The sequence below is a fragment of the Nannobrachium achirus genome (assembly GCF_963921795.1).
Source record: "Nannobrachium achirus genome assembly, chromosome: 18".
NCBI lineage: Eukaryota > Metazoa > Chordata > Actinopteri > Myctophiformes > Myctophidae > Nannobrachium > Nannobrachium achirus.
Window position 1 is genome coordinate 27,479,370 of NC_137825.1, and position 23,604 is coordinate 27,502,973.

Here is a 23,604-nt window from a genome sequence, read left to right on the forward strand (position 1 = left end):
CTATTTTAATCATGATGGATTCATCAAAAACACCTGTCCTTGGTGTGCTGGTTACTTGCGCTGCCCTCCTAAAATGTGAGGGGGCCATGTTTTAAAAAAATAAAATAATTTAAATTTAATTAATGCAATTTCATTAAATGACCCCAAACAAATAAGTGTATTTAGATACACTTATTTTTTTAAATAAACATTATTTTTTAGCCTTTTCTTGCTCATGAAGTGTACTGTATGAATTTTCATGTTGCAAATGTCTTGTCCAATGACAACACAGTAATCATAGCAACAGTAATGCTATTTGAGAGAAAGGAATAGAGACGGAGAACGATGCCATCACAGAAAGCATAATGTCTCTTGTCACGGGGAAACCTCATTATGTCCAAAACTGTTACTTTTCAGGATTAAAAAACATAAAAAATACAGTAGCAGATCTACATGAACTGACGTGGTTCAATTTCATATCTTTATTTCATTAGTTCAACAAAAAAGAATGTTCACTAATGTGCTTTGTCAGTTCTTTTCTAAAACGTTAAAAATGAACAACAAATTTCAGGTTAATCTAAATTTAGAAATGCTTACAACGCAATGTGACTTTCACACACATGCTATACAATAAAAATCACACTTGTGTGTGTGTGTGTGTGTGTGTGTGTGTGTGTGTGTGTGTGTGTGTGTGTGTGTGTGTGTGTGTGTGTGTGTGTGTGTGTGTGTGTGTGTGTGTGTGTGTGTGTGTGTGTGTGCAACAGCGCCCCTCCCTTAACATGTGTGGTCAGAAAAGGTAACTGCAGGCTACGGACACGGAGACAGACAGACAGACAGACAGACAGACAGACCCACACACACGGCCACGTATAGGAGCGTTGTGACCACCGCTCAATAACAGAGAATGTACAGTGTGCAGTGTACACTCGGCTAGTGTTTTATTTCCTGATGACTTTTTTCCCATTGTATATAGTACAGTATACAGTATCTATAGGCCTAGTATTTTCTAACTGGGAACATGGCCAGATGGAATTGGACCAAATCCCGTGCAACTATGCAATCCACCGGGTTTTTTCTTTCTTTCACAACCTTCACTGCCACCAACAAAGTCAGACTGAGATGTGATTTGGATATATTTGCTTAAAAAACACTTGTACTCGGCAAGGCGATTTTATTTATATAAACAACAAGAAAATTCAATGTGATTTACACAGAACATGAAGCAACAGAAACACAATTATACAATTATATATATATTATTAGTGCAGAAGATAAATGAAAAGAGAGAAAAAATAACTCAATCAAACAGAAAAGACAGAAAGGTCTTTAGCTGTGTTTTAAAAGAAATAAGAGTGGCAGCAAACCTGCAGTTTTCTGTGAGTTTGTTCCAGATTTGTGGTGCATAAAACAAAATGCTGCTTGCCTGCTTCCCCACGTTTATTTTTGGTCTTGTGGCCCTGACTTGCTACTTGCTAGGTGCTATGCGACAATCCCACTGTGTAACAGGATTCATTACTTGATTATGAGCGCTTGAGCGGAAATGAAAATAGACTAATTAGCTTCAGTTCATCATCAGACATCAAAGGGATTAGGCAAAATTATATCAGGGTCTTTTATCATTGCAAGAGAATTGTCTAGTTGATTGATGTAATGCAGCTTCTCAACATTCTTTGTATCAGATTTCAGCTCTTAGTGCTGTCGATAGCACTTCATGAGTGAGAAATACAAGAGCGTATACATAATGCATTTAGTGGAGAACTGTAGCAACTTGAAATGATGGCAATTTCTCTGCCTTTCTAAACGTCTGCTTTCTTTTGACCTTTTTAATGACTTTTCCTTCCCATAATAAGTGGTCTGTGTCATCTGTTTGCTTGCAAGTGCCGTGTTGTGAGCTATAAAATATATTATATGCGGTTGCATCCTCCTAAAATGTTCAAATAGTTCAGTTAGCGTGTGTACATGTATCTTTTTGTCAGCTGCTGGCCATTATCTAAACACTTGTCTCTGTGCACTCAAACATTTATCAGGCATTTGCTGTGATTTATGCCTGAGTTGAAACCACCACCTGTGTCTTCCACGATAAAATTGTGAGGGAGTTGAGCTTGTGCAAGCATTCTTTAGTGCAAAAAAAGGCAATTTTAGACTAGAGTAGACATAAATTGTACTATTTGTAAAAATAACGGTACATTGGCACAGTCTTCTAAATATATTTTATATTTTATATTTAAGCACCTATACATTGTTTTCTTGACATTTAAAGAAAGACTTCATGCACTATGCAGTCATCGCACATTATCAATTTTAGAAGCGTAATAACTTAAGCCCTTTTGTTGTACACACAAATAGTGAGAATAGACAATCTACAAGCTCAGTAGCTCACAACACATTGCAATCTTGTACCGTTTTTGACTATTTTTGTTAGTTCTTGAATGTTCGTGTTTCACCACCGAGTACCGACCCAGTCCCAGTGTCCACTCAGTTGTCTTTCCCTACAGCAGTCTGCCTGTGTCTGCAATTTCCCTTGCCTAGAATACAAAGTGACTGTAGAGATGACTTTCTCACCAGAGAGCGGTGAAGGATTAGAAGCCTCTCCTACTGCAGCATGAGCCACTGTTGTCCTTATTATGCAAAGGACCCATTTATTCTCATCTGATGGTGCCGAATACATTAATGCACTGTACTTTGCCAGCGGTTTTGTATTGTGTAAGATATTTAAAAACTGGCCCAATAAAGCACTAACACTGGAAAATTGACTTAATAGCCTTGTAATATATTCAACTATAATCCTTTAACTCCTCATGTCTTGTTGGTCACCAACATCACACTTGATCAAACTGTTCTGTTACCAGGTATGGTAGGCGCCGAAGTAGTTGAAGGATAAATAATGAGAATAGGATAAATCTTCAAAGTCCTACTATGTTACATCAGGGGTCTTCAAGGTTTTCAAGCCAAGGACCCCTTAGCTGAGAGAGAGATGAAGCAGGGACCCCTTCTACATATTGTATAAATGTGTGATCCAGATTTTCATTGATTTCACAGATAGATTCATAGACTTGTTTGACAGCACTGTCATCAGTTTATGTTGAATTCATGTTAATGTGTATTTTCAGACATTTAACCATATATTTTGTAAACTTGACCTAACACTATTTACTTGGTCTGCTCTTTTTTACCTCTACACCAAAGCTATTTGCCGAAAATAGCCGATCTACAAGCTCTCAACGCCTCACGCTGCAAGGCGTTGAGAGCTTGTAGATCTGCTATTTTTGGCTAAAGTTCTCCACGGAATAGGGATGCAAGGATTCAATTTTTTAATTTAAAAGAATGATTCTATCACACAAAGATTTGGAGGCCCCCCTGTAGTAACTCTAAGAACCCCCTAGGGGTCCCGGACCCCCTGTTGAAGACCCCTGTGTTACAGTATTTCCAATAGTGGGGTTGAATCAGATATTTTAATGATGTCTAATAGAAATGTCCCCATAAGCTTTACTCATGACTAGTGCAGTACAATAGCCTACCTGTTGTCAGGGTACTTAAAGGCCAGTCTGGAGCTGTGTAGAGCTCCATATATGGGTCGGCTGATCCCTTCTTTGTCCTTAATAGCGGGATACCGCCATTCCCCGCTCAGGGCAGTAACGTCATATTGATCATGTATTTGGGCAAAAACGAATGACATAAATAATTGGGCATAAATTGAACAGAGAGACGGACGGACGGACGGACAGACAGACAGACAGACAGATTCACAAATACAAATACACCTGAAATGTATTGATGGATATTTATCCATCAAAAGAGATTTGAGGGATATAAATTAGGGATGCCCAGATCGGGATCGGGAGAGATCGGGCCGATTTCAAAAGATTGGAATCGGGAGAAAAAGATCGGGAAACACCTTGTCTTTATATATTTAAAAAATATATAAGCTGATGAGCTTTATTTTTAATTTGTTTTGATACAATGCTGCACTAAGTGAAAACAGAAGCTTAGATAGAATGGATACTGTTATTAAAAAAAAAAAAAACTTAAGGGACAACATAAAAGCATTTTTCTTTTCTTTTTCCTTAATGTATTGCCGAAAGATCGGATCGAGAAGGATTGGGATCGAATCAGGAGCAAAAATATTTGATCGGGATCGGGAGCAAAAAAACGCGATCGGGGCATCCCTAATATACTATTACTACATAATATGTATGATTTATGTGCCTTTTACCTTTTGTGAACACTTGTGTTTTGAATAATTGCTGAATTTTTCAGAGAGTGCAATCATTATTTAATTTTATTTAGTTTGTGTATTATTTTTGACCTGGCAGGCTGGCACTTACTACTTAGCTACTTGCACTGTACAGTACAAGTCACTTTTCTCCCCCACTCATCAGGATGTGGACTGGAAGTCAAGGATGGCTACTAGTAGTACTAATGTACATACTGTATATTAGAGCCTTTTGGCCATTTGCGTAACTCCATTATCTTGGATTGCCAGGCTTAATTTGGAGGAATGGAGGCTCCGGCCCTAGGCTTCCCCCAAGCCTAAAAGAGAAAATACAAATAATTACATTATGTTTGGGTTAATTGTAAATGCTTATTACATTTTCTGTCCAGTCATTCACGGACACTGAGTGTATCCATTTTCGTTTCTTCTGGGTGGAAACCTCAGACAAATAAGTATCCGCGTATGACATAAGTGGAAAAAAAGAAAAATCTCAAGAATCAAATTATCCCATGCCCTGAGAGTAATCTGAAGAGAACACGGTTGCAGCCCCACCCCCTTAAATCTCAGGATACATGGGACAGTGTTACGATATCTGACGTCAAGAGAGATGATATTGTAACAGCTGGCGCAACCGCCATAGGGCTAGACCATACTATACACACACACAACAAACAACAACCCCACTGCCATACATTTCCACATACGCCCATACCCATCCACATCCACAGATGCCAATGGGTGTGTGTATGTTGTATGACAGATATCTACAAGCTAGCAGCTGTGTTTATCTTCTCGTCTCTTCAGTGGGTGGGCCTATAACTGTTTGTCCATGGAAATATATTTACCGCTGTCTTAGCCGTGGCCAAAATGTCAATCACACGTTTACATGAGATTGCTAACCCTAACCCTCAGCCTGTTTTAATTTCATTCTTTTTAGCAGCAAAAATACAGTACCTTTGAACATGATCACGGTCATAGATGTAAAGCAGGAGTGGGCAACTCTGATGGAGAGGGCCACACTATATTTCCATCATCATCACCATCATCATTTATTTAGCTCACGACCATGATCACATGGTATGGAGCACAGCTCATATTATATACATAAATACAAAGTATACAAAACATTACAAACATTACAATAATATTCAAACAGACGTAGCAGAAAAGCGGGCATGACACATTATTTGAACAAGGGCAAGGTGTTCTTTAGGAAAGCTCCCAATTTACATATAACTTTTGCCTTTTCAGCTTGTAGTAATACAATCAGTTTCCACATAGATGGATGGGTTGTATAGTACTTTGGCAAGTATTTTTGTCTGAGATTCAAAATAGTAAGGTTCTTACACTCAAACAGTAAATGGTACTCATTCCCGACTCTGTTGTCATTGCATAGGTTACAAAATCTCTGGCTTCTTTCCAACCCTTTATATCTGCCAGTACACACTCACTCCACACTCACTCCAGGGGGCCACATTGCATATTGTTGCTGTCGACAGAAACCTCTTATCACCTGTATATCTTAATGTAACTTGTTTTTCGTAAATGAATGTCCCAAACCCAATAAATAGCGACACATTGTGAGCTTGTAGATCGTCTATTTTCAAATGACCGAAATGTATAGGGTTGAAGTGATTAATGCATCTTTTGTAACAATAATCAAAATCTACAAAGTAACTAGTAATTATAAGTGTTCAAATAAATGTAGTGGAATAAAAGTGCAATATTTTGATCCGAATAGGAAATTGGAATTACTCAAGTGAAGTACAAATACCTCCAAAGTATATTTAAGTACAGAGGTGCTTAATTAAATCTACTCTGTTACTTTAAATCACTGGTCAGGACGAGGGTTCAGCCCTGGCATCTGGGACTTGGTTTGATTCCGTCTAAATGTGAACATTTAACTTCACTTTAATTTAACTTCACTATGCCTAAACCTAACCCTAACCTTAACCCGGCCAAACCCTAACCTCAAAGAAATTATAACCTCAAAACCCTCAAATCCCTGTCCGCCTGATTGAAAGACCTTCAAAAGACTCTATTGCAGGTCTTTCTGTCTGGCGCAAGAGTGAGATCTGGGGACAAATTCATTCTTCAGAGCCACACTACACATCCTGTAGGCCGGGTGACAGCTTATCTTGTGTTGGAAGATAAAGTTATTTACTCAATTACTTGCCGATGTGAAATTTGATCTCCCAGCAACAGAGGAGGAGCCCTAAAGTAATTAAAGATACTCAAGCCATCTCTGATTCTGAGATGTACAATTCTAAATATATCGTGTTAACCACTTAAACCCTATATGGTTGAGCGATGTCCCTCAGGGCTCTAGACTTCCACTCTACATTAAATGTCTTGGCTGGAAATAGCCGATCGACAAGCTCACAACAACGTGTCGCCGTGGTGCGAGCTTGTCGATCTGCTATTTTCAGCAAAGGTTTCCCCCAGAATACGGAATACTGGGGATGCTGGGGCTTAAAGCCATACTGTGTAAGTTGCCCAACTAGTGGTCATTAGCCCTATAGCAAACCGCGGTCGCGTCCGCGTCTTTCGTCCGTTTTTCGTACCTTCAGACCCCCGCGTCTGCCTCCACCTCGCTGAGATCTATCTTTTAAGGGGTCCCTTGTTCCTGTGCGTTCAGTAATTCCAGAGATACGGACTCCTTCACCCTGCCTGGTAGGCGAAATTACCTAGAGAAGGGATGGTACAAACGGGCGACAACAAATATGGCTGCCATAGCGACCCCACTTCAAGATGCGCTGTGATTGGCCGGCAGTTGTATAACCCTCGCTGTGATTGGCCGGTAGTGTGATGACGCAATTTTGGCGCGAGATCCGGTCCACGGCAAGGATCTCAGTTTACATATAGAGAAGGCTTTACAGGCTGAAATTCACGGCGCGGATCTTCTAAAACTTTTGTGATTTAATAGTTAGGAGAATTTTAAGATTTGTTTTATAAAAAAAGTTACATAGTACAACTTTAAGTGGTTAATTCAACTGTGTGTATTAACACAGTTTAATTAACACTCTTATATCCCCCAAAACTATGAATGTTATTAAAGTGGCTTATTATCTTTCTACTATAATAGACAGGCCAGCTCCTGGTGTTGTTTAAGCATGTCATTGATAGACTCTCACACCACTACTTCTACAGATTCCTCCTTTCACACATACATCGCTGCATTTCCCCCCTACATTCCTAGCTGCTTTCCCTGAACGTATTGGACTTGCACGATGGACAATTAAACAAAACAATAATTTAATGCTATGACGCGAATTACATCATAGTACGTCCATTATAAACCTTCCGGCCGAAACACAGACTTACAAATGGTTCCACGCTGCAGTGTACTTACGAGTGTAGTAGGCCTACTGTGTCCCCTGGTGGCAGGAACAGTGTAGTGCAGACATTACGACACACACACACACACACACACACACACACACACACACACAAAATACATGAAGAAACAGTGCTTTTGTGGGCAACATGGCTTGGAGCAGTTGTGCGTGTGTGCATGTGAGCACGCGAAGCGTGCGATTTCTAGATATGACGCGGCCGCGATTTTCTAGTAATAATCAATTAAATTGATTAGTTTGATTAATTGTTGTATCTTGTGTGTGGATTAGGAGGGAAGATAAAAGAGATGTTACAGTAAACATGTATAACTGTTCCAGAAAAGTAGATGAGTGAGTTTTCACATTTGGCAACACCAGAAATTTGCTTTTTTTTCTTCTTTTTTTTCTCACTGCACAGTATTATTAAACTGGGTGTGTTACTCACTGCCACACATAGCTTCTTTTCATACGTTTGATGCGAGTTAAGCCCGTTCATGGTTTACCATTTGTAATTTGAAAGGACACATGGCGTGCTTTATCATGTAGTTCAGTCATTTTTGTTTTCATGCAGAGCGTTTATCTTTTCATACAGTATATAGCTGCAATAGTTGAAATGTATTGAGGCGTTGTTCATTATTAATTCACACCTGTTCAACTTTTACTTAATCATTTAAACTGGTACAGTTTAATAATAAATGATACAAATATGGAACATATCGAGCATCATCATAGTTCAGGCAGTCAGGCGGTTCTCCACACCGGCTCACTCTCCCTTCATTCTCATTCAGTGTGTTAATACATCCATGCACCCGCAGTTGTAGGCAGTATTCCACATTCAGCCTCACACAAATTCGATTCATTCATTCTTGCTAACAACTAACAGAACACTATTCACTCTGCATACTAAATGCTTAGCATTTGGTTCACCGCACCATTCCTGCAGCCTGTCTGTGTTAAAACTCCCTCCTCCTCCCTTTGGCATTTAGTTAATTTTCTTTATGTCATATCTGTGTATCTTAACTTATGCCCTTGAAGGGTTCAATGTGATGTTTATGCTTCCATTCTGGGGATGGTGATCTCAGATTCTATGACATGCTTGCACAGATAATCCGTAGTATCACAGGAGTCATACAGTACCACCAAACCGAATGCAATATCATTGCAATAAATGTTTAATGAATGATGAAAGTGTCTGACGTAAAATCAATGCTCATGTTAATTAAACCGCATGTGTAACCACAACAGTAATAAACAAACTAGCTGTTGTTTGTTGGACTAGAAACTGGTTACCAAGACAAGATGGCTTTAAAAATATAAACACTGCCTCTTTTCTCCCCCCCCCCTTTGGTAAGTAAGTGGTCACCGTGTACTTGTGATAATGCACGACAAGGTGTCCAAACATTGCATTGAGTGGACCACCGAGCTCAAGTTTCTGGGGGCTGAGCCGGGAAGAGACATGTATTTTAGTCTCACAGATCAACTACTGCAAACATTTAATTGAAATGTTCCATTTTTAATAATATGTATTGGTCAGGAGGAAAATGCTAAACAGGGAAACTAAGAAAGCTTCAAGTCAATGGCACTTGCTACATACACTTTATATTGTCTTCCAAAAGCTGGCGGACACTAACCTTTGTGGTTGTTGATGATGGGATTAGCCCTGTTTATATATAATTTTGTATAGCTTTCAGTCAATCATTCAAACTGTATATAGCACATTATAATATATCAAGTGCAGTTCAATGTGCTTCACAGAAGAGGTTAAAAGAAAAGATTAAAAGACAAGAGGATAAAAGCAAATAAACGGAAAACACAAAAAAACACACTGCGCTTAGGGTTGGTTGACCTTGCTCTGCAAGATTCCAGAAAAACTGATGGCATCTTTCGAACGTCATAAACGCTCCGCTTCACTATAGCAATGAATGTGTTTTTCAGAGATGTCTGTCTGATCTTTGTCTTGTTGACTCCTCTCTAGGCCTGTCACAATGAATCGCCTGTTCGCAATTATTTGAACTTATAGCAATTATTTTTGCATGATTGTTAAAACGTTTCCATTACTCTCTATAAAAACAACTGGATAAAATGATCAGAATATCAAATTATTTCTATACAGTGTATATATATATATACAGTATGTATGGCAATTAATCGTCAACTAAATTGTCATGATGGTGACAGCCCTACCAATCTCAACATATCACCTACTTGTCTGTCCCTACAGGTAGCCAACCAGACAATCCACACGGAGAAGCCTGACCTGTCCACATGTTTCCAGATGTCTGTACTGGCATGGTTGCCCTGCATTTATCTGTGGGCCGTCAGCCCCATCTACCTCTTCTATCTCCAGAGGAATAAAAGAGGCTACATCATGATGTCTGTGTTGAACCGATTCAAAACGGTGAGATCTTTCTCTCTCTTTCGCCATAACGAATTGAAAGAGTTGCTTTCTCGTCACAGTCTTGAGATATGTGATGGTTGCTCTGTGTTTACTAAATACACTGAAAAGTCCCACAGATGGACGGCAAAATGTTTAGATGAGTCATTTGGCAATGATAACATTCCAAATTCCCATTCTAAAGATGATACATTTTCCTCTGTGAGTCACCCTCCTGTGGGGCTAATTTATACTTTGTTACGTTACCTTTTCAATTAGTGTCGCTTGTCAAAAATTAAACAAAAGTGTCATGTACGGTAACACTTTTTGTCATTTGAAAAAGTGCAATTGTCAAATGAAAAGCAATTGCAAAAAAGATGAAAAGCAAAAAAAGACATAATTCCATTGAGTATCAGTTGTCAAGGGGTTGTGGGATGAAGTGTAAATGAGCATGTACAGGATCTACTGTATACGCCCTGTTAACCATTTAAACTATATACTTCTTGTAGATCTTCTATTTTTGTCAATGTTTGCCCCAGAATAGGCTTCATGTGGTTAATCTCTTTCCTTTGACTCTTGTTCTGCTCAGGGTTTTGGCTTGGCACTGTGGATCGTGTGTTGGACAGATCTCTTCTATACGTTCTATGAGTTGCACCATGATGTCACTCAGCCACCCATATTCTTTGTCACTCCACTGGTGGTCGGCATGACAATGGTGAGAACGTTACAATCACAAGTATTACACTTTTACATTACAAGGGCACTTTTAGGCACATTACGCACTTTGGGATACACAGGGATATAACCTTATTATCACATTACCACAAATGGACTAGAATAGATGACTTTCAAGTATTGACTGGTATCAAGTAATTGTTCTGGTCCAGTCTAACATTCACTACTCTTAAAATGTATCTCAAGAACACTAATATGCATGCATGTGTTGGTTTGTAAAACAGCTTCTTTAAGAATAATTTCTCTTGAATTGTGTATTGTATTGTATTGTTGATAAGCGAACAGAAGCACACAGTATTAAAATCACACTTTCTGTAGAGCTGCCTGAGGGAACAGACACGATGCTGGTTATAACGTGCTGTGTCTTGCAAACATTACAACTGTGAAACACTCATTTCACAGTCCAAGAGAAAGATTTTACACAGTAAAGGTTGAGAAGGCTAAGCATTGTTACCTTCTGTGGTCTCTCTGTTTTCAGCTGTGGCTAATCTAAACTCAATCTTTCCCTCTGGCTCGCCCACTTCCTCTCCTTGCCTCCTGTTTAATAACGCCCAATCTGGGAACGCATCTGCAAAGCCATTGCAGAACTCTGAATCTGTTTTGAGACATTAAATACCTCCCCATCCCCTCTACCAGCTTATGGCCACCTTTCTGATCCAGTTCGAGAGGTTACGTGGGGTTCAGTCCTCGGGGGTGCTCTTCATCTTCTGGTTCCTGTCTGTGTTGTGCGCCATCGTGCCTTTCCGCTCGAAGATCATACAGGCGTCCAACGAGGTGAGAACACACTACAGTCCTCATGTTTTGCATTATGTCTTCCTCATCCTCGACCTCCGCCTTCTCTCCTTTCATCAAACCCTCACTATCTCACTTCCTCTCCTCTCCTCTCCCATCATGGGGTTATGCAGGGACATACAGTACTATAGCGAAGCATGAAGCAGCTTTCCATAGAACTGCTGCCTACTGGCTCTACAGCAGGGGTCTTCAACATGGGGTCCGGGACCCCTAGGGGGTCCTCAGAGTTACCAAATCCTTGTGTGATAGGATAATTATTTTCAATTAAAAACTTTGAACCCCCACATCCCTATTCTGAGGAGAACTTTAGCCAAAAATAGCGAGAGCTTGTAGATCGGCTATTTTCAGCACAGTGGTTAGGTGTAGAGGTCAAAAAGAGCAGACCAAGTACAGAGTGAAAGGTCAAGTTTACTACGTATCGACGATTGAAGTGGCTGAAAATACACATTACAGCAGTAAGACTCCCTAATCGGGAGATAAGCGAGATAAGCTTTGTGTGATTTTAGGGACAGATCTGTAGGAGCAGTCCAAAAATGTGTTAGAAGCAGCCAAGGAGTGTGTGTGCAAAGTTTGGCATGGATAGGGGCAACGGTGGCGGAGATATGAGTAGGGCACAAGTGTGACGTGACGTGACGGACATACAGACGGACTGAAGGACTGACTGACAGCCGGTGGAGGTTTTGATAGTAACTGCGACCTGACGGTCGCAACAAATCCAACATAGACAGATGACATTGCTATCAAACAAGTCGATGAAAATCTACACACACACATTTATACAATATGTAGAGGGGGTCCCTGCTTCAACTCTCTCTCAATTAAGGGGTCCTTGGCCTGAAAAACATTGAAGACCCCTGCTCTACAGTACTGTAGGGTTCACTAACACAGACCGTAACGTGCCACAAAACGCCACAGCAAAAACCCTCCAGAAGAACAGACTGACAGGCAGATTGGAGTAAATTAGGAACACACAGATTTAGACACAGGAAGTGGTGGAGATAGATGGGTTAGATAGAAACAACTTGCAAAATGCAACAAATAAAACGCATTGTGTTGCGTAAGGAACTAGCAGCAACATCACCATTTTTAAAGACAAGGCAGAGTTAACCCATTTAGGCCTAGAATTATATAAGACAGAGGCAGAGTTAACTTGAGTTTTTCTTTTGTCAACATATACTGTACACACATGAGACCAAAACTTAAAATGCATGCCGCATGTGAACATGGCATGCACTTTTCTGGCAGTCAAGCACAGAGAGAGACTGGCAGGCAGCCGGCAGCTGGGTCATCCCAGGCCACTACACTCCTTGTGTGTAACCATAGTGTGTGTGTGTGTGTGTGTGTGTGTGTGTGTGTGTGTGTGTGTGTGTGTGTGTGTGTGTGTGTGTGTGTGTGTGTGTGTGTGTGTGTGTGTGTGTGTGTGTGTGTGTGTGTGTGTGTGTGTGTGTGTGTGTGTGTGTGTGTGTGTGTGTGTGTGTGTGTGTGTGTGTGTGTGTGTGAGTTTGTCTAGCTATACTTATGGGGACTAAACGCATGTTCACACAGTCACCTGCAGGGGACCTCTGACAGTGTGGGGACAAAATAGTAGGTCCCCACAACGGTTAGGGGTTAGGGGTTAGGGTTAGGGATAGAGGTTATGGTAAGGCCACAGGACTTGCATAAAATTGAATGGAAGTCTATGTAATGTCCCCACAAGTGATGCAAATATATTGTGTGTGTGCGTGTGCGCGTGTGCGTGTGGTCTGGCATGGCCTTAAAACGGTTTTGTTGCAAGGAGTTGCGACTAGTTGCAATGGTGCGGTCTGGCCTTAAAGGACAACTTCACCACTTTTCAACCTATCTTCGTATAATTGGTCCTCACTAATGTTACAGTTTACAGTTTAGGCATTTAGCAGACGCTTTTAATCCAAAGCGACTTACAATAAGCAGATAATACATCACTATAATAAACAAGATAACATGTCAGAACATCATCAACAATATAGCAAATGCATATGAATATCAATATAAAAACCAATATAATCAGTAAAGAAAATGATTCTAAAAAACCTAAAAACAAATGCTAACTAGCTTCATGTATGGTCATTGAGTGTTTCAGTAGTGCTATGGGTTTAGGTGGAGTCTGAAAAGGTGAGTCTTCAGTCCACGGCGAAAGCTAGCAAGTGAGTCCGTTGTTCTAAGTGCGACAGGGAGTTTATTCCACAGCTTGGGGGCCAGGAGGGCAAACTGTAATGTTCATGATGAAATAGCACAATTGTTTTCTACTTGGTCTGTGTCTCATAGGAGGGCTGTGGGCAGTTCAGAAACCAGCCTACCAGTGACATCATCGATGGAGAATCCAAGCTAATAGAAACTGCAGGCTTTCTATTCCTGAAAAGTTACTATGCTACAATGGAAGCCATTGTTCTCGCGATAATAAAACACCTACATATATATTTTTTAATCTTGTTTAAAAAAATCTGCCTAACGATGATTTTGATGTTTCTGAACTGCCCACAGCCCTCCTGAGACAGAAAGTGTTCTACTTTTCTAGTGGAAAAGAATGGTGATATTTTATCGTGAATATTACTGAGGACCAATTATATGAAGATAGGTTGAAAAGTGATGAAGTCGTCCTTTAACACATGGGATGCAGGTTTATAACATATCTAGCTGTTGCTGCTGCCGCCGTTCACTCACGCTTTATTTTGAAGAGCCTCGGAAGCTTTGTGCGTGTGTGTGCACGTGGGTGTCCGCTGACGATTGAGGAAGAAAATCCATTTGTTTACAAACGCTCGCGAAACTAAAATCCAAACCGCGGTCAACCACCGCGGTAAAGTGTCGCCGTGAAAACAATCAGATCTCTGCTTCCCTGGCGTTCTTTTCACCTCATTCATAGATAAAGCCCTTTTTATGTTTCAGAGTAGAATGGAAATCAATGCAACCAGCTCGTGCCATTTTCTCTCTCTCTCTCTGAGCTACGGGGTGACGTATGGACTAGGGTCATTCAGAGGGCAGGCAGCTGCACGTAGAGCTGTACAGTTAACCCCTTCTTGTCTCGTTCAGGAACGAGACAACTCCTTTTGGCAGGGTGACCCCTAGTGGCCTTAACTCGTTACTGAATGAGTTTGGCACCCAAGTTGTTAAGGGAGAACTAGGCAGGTGTATGTGTCACGCTCACGCACAGTATATATATATATATATGCTATGCTTCAAGAACCAACATGAAATTATGATCAGTAATCGTGTGTCACATCAACGCACAACCAAACATAAATCAGACCTTACCAGTAAGACGCCATTATGGCGAGGGGTGACCGGCAGGGGGTCTCGACCCGCAGGTTGACTGCTGCTCGCGGCTTGCTCACGCTACCCTGATAACACGCTACAACAAAATCTCTTCCTCCTTCCACAGGAGGTTTTTGTGAATCTTTTTGTGAGTCGAGACGCGGCAGTCAGCGTGCGGGTCGTGTGTGTGTGTGGTAGACAAGCGTCACAGTAGTGTTTCAGGCACGTGTGTGTGTGTGTGTGTGTGTGTGTGGGGTAGAGCATCACAGACACTACTGCTGCAGTTTTCCATAGTAAACTAGGGCTCCCTGACAGTCGCCAATAACACTTTGTGTTTCAGATTGAGGTCCCAGACAAGCTGCGCTTCGCCATGTTCTACCTCTACTTCATCCTGGTGGTGTTGGAGCTCATCCTCTGCTGCTTCAACGAGAAGCCACCTCTCTTCTCCAACACCGTCACAGACCCGGTGAGTCAGAGCCGCCAGTACAGCCTAATGATGTTTATGCCTTGGTCACAAGTTCACAACCAAAACGCACAGCCGCGCTGATATACAGTGTAACAGCAGGCCCAGAATACCTCTTTGTCTAATCAAATTAGCTGACTGGATCCAGCTGTTGTATAACCTTGTCTGGCCTATTTTCTCCACTTCTAATCAACTGTATTGTTTTTGCAGAATCCCTGTCCTGAATCCACTGCAGGCTTTCTTTCCACTATAACCTTCTGGTGGTTCACCAGGTAGGCATCCTCTACAGTCTACTCTGTGGAGGGCCAGTCACACATACACAAACATGTTGCATGCATAAATGATTGATCTGTTACACTTAATCACCTATACCCTGTATATCCTTCATTGACCGGCGGCCCCTCCTTTTCCCCTCTACATCAAGTCTCTTTGCTGAAAATAGCCTATCTACAAGCTCACAACGTGTTGCATTGTGACGCACTGCAAGCTTGTAAATCTGCTGTTTTTGCCAAATATTTGCCCCAGTTTAGAGACACTAGGTTTCATGTGGTTAAACCCTAAAGTATATACTTTGTTTACTGGGGTTCCCCAGGGGTCAGTACTTGGCCTTGGCCTTATTTTCCTCTACACCAAATCTCTTTGTTGAAAATAGCCAATCGTCGATCTAAAATAGAATGTTCAGCCCAGAATAGGGATGCTAGGGTTCATGTGGTTAAAAATAATGATTAAGTCTTCTGTGATTACCTTTTCTGTTTCAGTATGGCCATTAAAGGCTATAAGATGCCCCTGGAGACTAAAGACCTGTGGTCCCTGAACCAACAGGACCAGTCCAAGGTGGTGGTGCCCAAGCTCCTCAAAGAGTGGGACGAGGAACTTGCCAAAGAACGCAGGTACAGTGCCACACCTCATGTTATGGCAGGAGAGCCTGGTGGTTAGTCGGTCACATGGCTTCAACTAACTGGCCACCTGATACCAGGTCACAGGCTTGACAATAGCAAATAATATCCACCAGCGTGTCTGCCAAATGCACAGGTGAGGAGTAGGACACTGTAACCTTGTGTCCTAGTTTTTCTGCATAGTGCAGGATAGTTGTATGGGTATATATATATATATATATATATATATATATATATATATATATACACACACATATACAGTGGTTCCCAAACCTTTTAGCCTGTGACCCAAAAGAGAAATTAGACATTTGCCCGGGACCCAAACTAGTGAAAATAGCAGAGCTGCCTCTGGGCGACTGAAATTCTCTATGCGGGATCAATAAAGGTATTTATCTTAGCCTCGTAAACTTCCAACTTCCGGAAATCTCATTGTCATTTGTTGGCGATTTCCGGAAGTTTGTGGTCTAGGTGGTTGGAGGATGGGAAGGAGAGACTGAACAAAAACATAGAGGGGAAACACCACAATGAACCAATGGATGGGAAGATGGATTGTTGCGATGTTACAGTTTGTGGAAATGTGCAGTTGTTCAGATTTGCTGTCTCAAACTAATACAGCATACCAGTATGTCTATCTAGACTCCACAGAGACACATTTTTCCTAGATTTCACAATGCCCAGGGTACAAAGCCTAATAATCCTTTTGTCAACAATAGTTCCACCTTTCACTCCTTTCTCTAGGAGAATAGGGAAAAGGTGAGAGGAAGTTGATGGGGCCGTGTGTGTGTGTGGGGGGGTGTGTGTGTGTGTGTGTGTGTGTGTGGGGGGGGGTGTGTGTGGGGGGGGGGGAGAAGTGGATGGGGTGTGTGTGGGGTGTGTGTGCGCGCGCGCGTGCGCGGGGGGCACGCACACATGCACAAAGGGGGTTCCCCTTTGTGCATGTCACTGCATGCACAGATAACATTTCACTTCAGGTCTTTCCCACTCCAGTCTATTAAGGCAGCTACAGTACATCTTCTATTTCATCCCTCTTGACCGCCAGAGGCGGTGCTTATTCGGGATTCATAGAACCGTAGTTACATACGTAACTTTCGCTATTTGTCAAACCATTACCACTGATGTAACTTAGTGTTATCTTCAGGGATCAGTAGGAAAGCAATGGGGGAGAATTGGACTGAGTGGGACGCTGTGAGAGTGTTGTGTACACAAAACTTATCTCTGCAAAGGTTAAAAGCCTGGTATAAGTCAGAATGTATTTATACCGTTGCTGCACTGATGTTTTTTGTATACATAGGGAAACATTTTTGGTGTTGAAAAAATGAAATGAATTCTTAGATTTTAAAGCTTCACACCCATCTCTCCCACTCCCACACTGTCCCATATGCTGTAGAATTTAATCGTTCTAGCCTTTTTCTTGCAGCACTGCATTCCACAACCGAAGCAAAGTACATTTTACTCTTATGTACCTGTAGGACTATGCATAAGACTTATCAATAAAGCTTTCGGTGAAAACTTTGAACCTTGAACTTAATCCAGAGCTGCTGTATATAATGTGCTTATTTAACTTCCAAGTACAAAGCAGCCTCGTTACTAAGAATGAGGCCACAGCTCTGTGTGGTTATACAAAGGACAAACCGTTCACAGTGAACATCTCTTGCAGAAACACTGGCATTTTTCCTGGTGATTATTCTGTGGTTTGCTCACCAAACTGTTGTATCGTCTTTCCCCGTTCAAACTACAAAGACTTGAAAAAGGATACCGAAGAGTTGGATTAGCCCTGTGACCTGTCTAATCGTGGTGTGGAAACCTGTATGGTGGGGTGCTGAATGAATCCACGTCTCAGTTGTTCGGTTTCACACATTTTCAGCAAATATAACACTGCTGGAACCTGACTCTAGTTAGCTAAAAGAGGAATTGCATCATATGATAAATGGCCAGCATTGCAATAAAACCTCAAAAGGAAAAATATTTGATTGTTCCTTGTCCTAGTAATGCATTATGCATTATTAATACATGTGATGCTTGTTAACTACTGTAACCGCAAATCAACAATGCACTTTTGTTAAATGGACCAGAGGGCAAACCTTTACACACTGCTGAGTGATGCATATCCACAGGGATCATTTAGTATGTCTTTGGTTTCTTAATTGTTTTAACTCATAAACTATGAACATAAAGACAACAAAAGTGTTCTAGCCCTTTGGCTTCAACTTTTGGTTCATGCTGCTACAGTATCTTTCTTCTACCCTAACCCAACCACACCTGCACCTCCACTCTTTGTAGCGAGCAGAAGGCTGCTGCAGAGGCTCTGTACACGAAGCCCGGGTCAGCAGAGACAACCAATCACGTGGGAGGTGAGAGCAGCCCGGAGGAAGTGGAGGTGTTGCTGTCTAAAAAGAAAGGCCTTCCAAAACAGCCGTCTTTCCTGTTAGCGTTGATCAAGTCCTTCGGACCCTACTTCCTGATTGGCTCTGCCTACAAGCTCCTGCAGGATCTCATCACCTTTGTACAGCCTCAGCTCCTCAGGTGAGTCGGGGACAACAACACAACAGCCACAGTGTAGAAGACCATTTCTGCACGCACTGTTCCATGGAGTTTGCTTTGCATGTCGTTTTTTTTTTGCATATTGATTTGCATGATAAGACATGCAAATTTGTTACACATTACATTTATTACACGTAGCTGTACTTATTTGATATTATGCACTGTCTTTGTTTGGGATGCAAACTCTGCACGGAAATCTTTTTCATCTACAAGCCACAGTGACCGGTTTAAGGGCAAAATAAGAATTAAGGCCTGTTCTCTGAAACCCCTTATCACCAGGCTTGTTTACATTTTCTGTTCAATAACCAAAAATATTGTAGGACAGATTAGAGCAGACCTGGGCATTGTGCGGCCTGGGGGCCGTATGCGGCTCTTTGGTTCACTCTGACCAGCGCGTGTAGGGTTAATGGCAAATTACAAAATAAACACATTTTCTAATTTTAGCTCATGCATGGACTAAAGCTGCATTGCTTTTATTTTGAAGTTTTTTATTCACATACATATGGACGCAATTCCCCAAAACAAGCAGGTGATTAGACTGGTCACGTCAAGTCAAGACAACCTCCTGCCTTACCTTACCCATCAAAAATGGCTAAGTATTTATTTTCTGCAGTCGGAGGAGGTAAAGCTGTGTGTTTAGTTTGCGGGGAGCACATCTTGCGGGGAGCACTGCCCTCCACAATATTTTTTGTTGTTCATGTGGCCCCATGGAAAAAATAATTGCCCACCCCTGGATTAGAGGCTTATGTGATCTTGGTTAGTTTAATAATCTTGGTGAAACTGTTTCAATTTCTTCGATGAAAAACCACTATGACTGAGCTATCTTAGTCAACATGTTATTTGCAGACCATTCATATATACAGTACTGTATCTGGTTTATTATGGCACAATGCAGCCGAACAACTGCAACAAAATACTTACACCCCTGTCACACTGTTAGAAATTCTGTCAGCAAATCATTTGCTTATATAGTGTGTGTAGCATTAGTGAGAGCCCACTTCTGCTGCTGTCTGTAGATCAGATGTGTTTATTTACCTCAGGCAAATGGTGTGTAAATTAACTTACTATAAGATCATGCCATCTTGGGTGACAAACCACAGAGGATTGTGGAGATGATTGTATGATGGGTGACATGCTAGTGAGATGCACTTGTGTTTTTTTGCGTGTGTGTGTGTGTGTGTGTGTGTGTGTGTGTGTGTGTGTGTGTGTGTGTGTGTGTGTGTGTGTGTGTGTGTGTGTGTGTGTGTGTGTGTGTGTGTGTGTGTGTGTGTGTGTGTGTGTGTGTGTGTGTGTGTGTGTGTGTGTGGTGTATGTGGAGTAAGAACCAAGATAGTCTCATATCTCTGGTTTGGGGATTGCAGTGGCTCAGCAGAACTCTGTTTTGGAGTTGGAAGGTTCCCGGTCCGATACCTATCCCTTCCTGGCTGTGTGTCAAACTGTCCTTGAGCAAGACACTGATATGAACCACTAACTGCTCTTGATGAGCAGGTTGGTGTCTTCCATGGTTTCCTCTGCCATCCGTATTTGAATGTGGGTGTAAATGGGTGAATACAACACACATACTTAGTAAAGCCCTTTGGATAAAGACACTATTATCATTTAGTGCAGTCAGTGGAATATGGTTATGCCCTGTAGTCCCGCTTTAATAATACAACCTCCAATTCTCTCAAATACTTCGTCCAACCCTTTCCCAATGTCCTCAGGCTGCTGATCCGGTTCACACAGCAGAGGGGCGTTCCTGACTGGTCGGGCTATTCTCTGGCCTTCCTCATGTTCTTCACTGCCCTTCTGCAGACACTCATCCTCCACCAGCACTTTCAGTACTGCTTCGTCACTGGCATGAGGTTACGCACAGCTATCATAGGAGCAATCTACAGGAAGGTACACTTGCTGACACACATGCTCACACAAGCACACTTAAGCACACTTAAGACCAATTCACACCAATGATTTGAAGGGCAACGAGCTGCAACTTGCAACCAGTTTTGTGCCTGAATGCGTTCAATGAACGATCGTTCATGAACGTGTTCATATTTTGATGTACTGTATTTTCTCTTGATTCCTCTTGATCGTTTATTGTGAAGACATTCATTCTGGCGTTGTGAACGGCGCTCGTTCGGTTTGTTGCGCTGCGCCCGGTCATGCGTCGTCTCTCTTTGCATTCACTTTGAAGCGTTTTGTGTGCATCGCCTCAAGTCCTCGTTCATCAACAGTAACACGCGTCTGCCAAGTACTGTAAAGCCTGATTCGACGTCGTCGTATGACATGTTGCATGCTGAAAATAGCTGCAGATCTGCTTTTTACACCACGCAGAAACTTGCAGGATGTGGGACGTTTAGTAACTTTTGCCATCACAATAAAAGATTATCAGCTTTATGACAAGACAGAAGCAACATGGTAAAGGATTATGGATACGGTGGCATTTCACATTGCAAAGGGGTGCAGGAAGAGTGGGCACCTAACATTGTGGGCACCTCAATGTTAAATTGGATGAAATAGCTGCTGTGTGTGGTTCTATATGGTCTGTGTCAATAATGTTGACAAATAATAGCTTGCAACAACCTATTGAAAAATAAAATAAAATAACTAAACTACGGTAGTTAATTTTTGGAACCATGAACTTTTAGTTCAAAAATGTTAACTATTTTAAAGTTTGTGAAGTGAACTTTGAACTAGTTCACATAGAAAATTAACTTTCCCAACACTTCTTGCAACAGAATCCAAAAACTGTGCCGACCTGCAATGGGGCAATTCAGACCGCTGCAATTTTTCTTTGCAATGTATTGCATCGGTTTCATTGAATCGCGATTGGTGGTGCGTGGTCTAGGCTTACACACAACACATACATACATACTGTACATAGATGCACACACACTCTCTCTCTCTCTCTCTCTCTCTCCCTCTCCCTCTCTCTTATTATGAATTGCAATATACATTATAGATGCATATACACACTCAATTACAAGGCTTGACATTAACTTTTTGAGGCAGTACATTTTACAGCATGGTTCTCCATGTACTGTATGGCGATCCAAATGTTTACCCAAAAGAAATTGCACAAATATCCATGTGTGGAGATCCAAATGTATTAGCCAAATAAATTAGCCAAAACAATTTGCACGGATCTCCATGTTATCCTGTTATCCATGTTACCAATAGTCCGGCCACTTGTAATGAACTTGTCCATAAGGATTTCTTACTTGTCCCGGACAACAGGACAAGCCTTGATGTCAAGCCCTGAATTAACATTTACTGTACTACTCAACTTGACGCTGATCTAAAGATTTACATGCTGTGCTCTTCACATGTTGCCACAGTTGTAAATGTGCACTTGCCACATTAAGTTAAAATTTCACAAATGTTGCCATTTTGAAGATAAAAACCAAGAGGTTTTATTCTCTGCTCCCTTGCCCTCCAGTCGCTGATTATAACCAATGCAGCCAAGCGTTCATCAACAGTGGGAGAGATTGTTAACTTGATGTCTGTGGATGCACAGAGGTTCATGGATCTCACCACCTTCCTGAATCTGCTGTGGTCTGCTCCACTGCAGATTATTCTGGCACTGTACTTCCTCTGGCAGGTAAGGGCTCTCATACAATACTAATAATACAGGGGAGCTTCAATGTTTTCAGGCCAAGGACCCCTTAGCTGAGAGAGAGATGAAGCAGGGACCCCCCTCTACATATTGTATAAATGTGTGATGGAGATTGTCACAGATTTCATAGATAGATTCATAGACTTGTTTGACAGCACTGTCATCAGTCTACAGTATGTTGGATTCATGTTAATTCTTTCAGACATTTAACCACTTAAATTGTCGATATTTTGGAAACTTGACCTTTCACTCTGTACTTGGTCTGCTGTTTTTTACCTCTACACCAAACCTATTTGCCAAAAATAGCCGATCTACAAGCTCTCAATGCCTCACAATGTGAGGCGTTGAGAGCTTGTAGTAATTCTCCTCTGAATAGGGATGCGAAGATGCGAGGGTTAAAAGAATTATCCTATCACACAAGGATTTGGCGGCCCCCCTGTAGTAACTCTAAGGACCCCCGAGGGGTCCCGGACCCCCTGTTGAAGACCCTTGCAATACTAATAATAGAGTGAGGGGAGTGATAAAAGTACAGAGAGGGGATCAGTCATATCAGCCTAGGGTTGATTAAGTGACAGTAGTGTGACAGTAGCTGAAGTGCCACCACATGTTGAACGGTCACTGTGAGCTGCCTTACCTTTGGAAGAGTAAAACAAAAAAGAGAAGGTGCTGGCCTCAACCAGGCCTCGCCCTGCTTTTGTATTCTTAGCCAAATGGCTCCCAAAACATTTGAGAAAATCCCAGTGAGGCAACGACGAATGCCAGGTGATAATTTCTTCATTTTAATGTCCGGCTGATAATGCGTACTCATTAGTTTACTCACATATATGCACACAAAAAAGAAAAACACCATCAGCTTCTACCAAGATCAATGCTAAACTTGTTAAGTGATGCTTTCAGCAACAACACTTCTGCCTCTCATTAAGTATTTAATGGAGCTTTTATGTCCAACCATTAGTTAGTGAGCTGTAATGCCTTTACTTGAAGAATTCACTATCTCTGAGCCTTAGCGCTATAGAGAAACGAAGCCATGTCGTCATTTGTGCGTAATGTCGCCCTCTAGGGGGTTCATGCTGGTATTGTTTTGTATTCAAATCGCCATTGGGGATTCTGCGAACGCCGCATATAAGGTCTGTGTTAAAAATATAAACACACCATGTGCGCGTTTCTGTCAGCGGGGGGGTTCTGCATAGTTTATGATATTCATTCATATCTGATATAGCCTGTTGTAACTCGTTTCTAGCGTTTATTGTGTTACTCTTTGGGTAAATCTGTACATTTCCACCTTAGTCGATGCTTCATATCCATTTGGGTCAATCCGAGAGCATGGTGTGTTTATATTTTTAACACAGACCTTATATGCGGCGTTCGCAGAATCCCCTATGGCGATTTGAATACAAAACAATACCAGCATGAA

The 23,604-nt window shown here is 41.6% G+C and overlaps 1 protein-coding gene across 1 annotated transcript in view; it reads left to right on the forward strand.

Moving 5' to 3' along the window:
• Positions 1 to 23,604, forward strand: part of abcc3 (ATP-binding cassette, sub-family C (CFTR/MRP), member 3) — a 65,592-nt gene that overhangs the window by 6,415 nt on the left and 35,573 nt on the right. Inside the window, exons 2-10 of the mRNA XM_080747897.1 lie at positions 9,749 to 9,925; positions 10,491 to 10,616; positions 11,273 to 11,410; positions 15,036 to 15,161; positions 15,369 to 15,430; positions 15,917 to 16,048; positions 18,335 to 18,577; positions 20,299 to 20,476; positions 22,014 to 22,175. Of these exons, the coding sequence (XP_080604023.1) occupies positions 9,749 to 9,925; positions 10,491 to 10,616; positions 11,273 to 11,410; positions 15,036 to 15,161; positions 15,369 to 15,430; positions 15,917 to 16,048; positions 18,335 to 18,577; positions 20,299 to 20,476; positions 22,014 to 22,175 (1,344 nt within the window). The remainder of the gene's footprint in view (positions 1 to 9,748; positions 9,926 to 10,490; positions 10,617 to 11,272; positions 11,411 to 15,035; positions 15,162 to 15,368; positions 15,431 to 15,916; positions 16,049 to 18,334; positions 18,578 to 20,298; positions 20,477 to 22,013; positions 22,176 to 23,604) is intronic.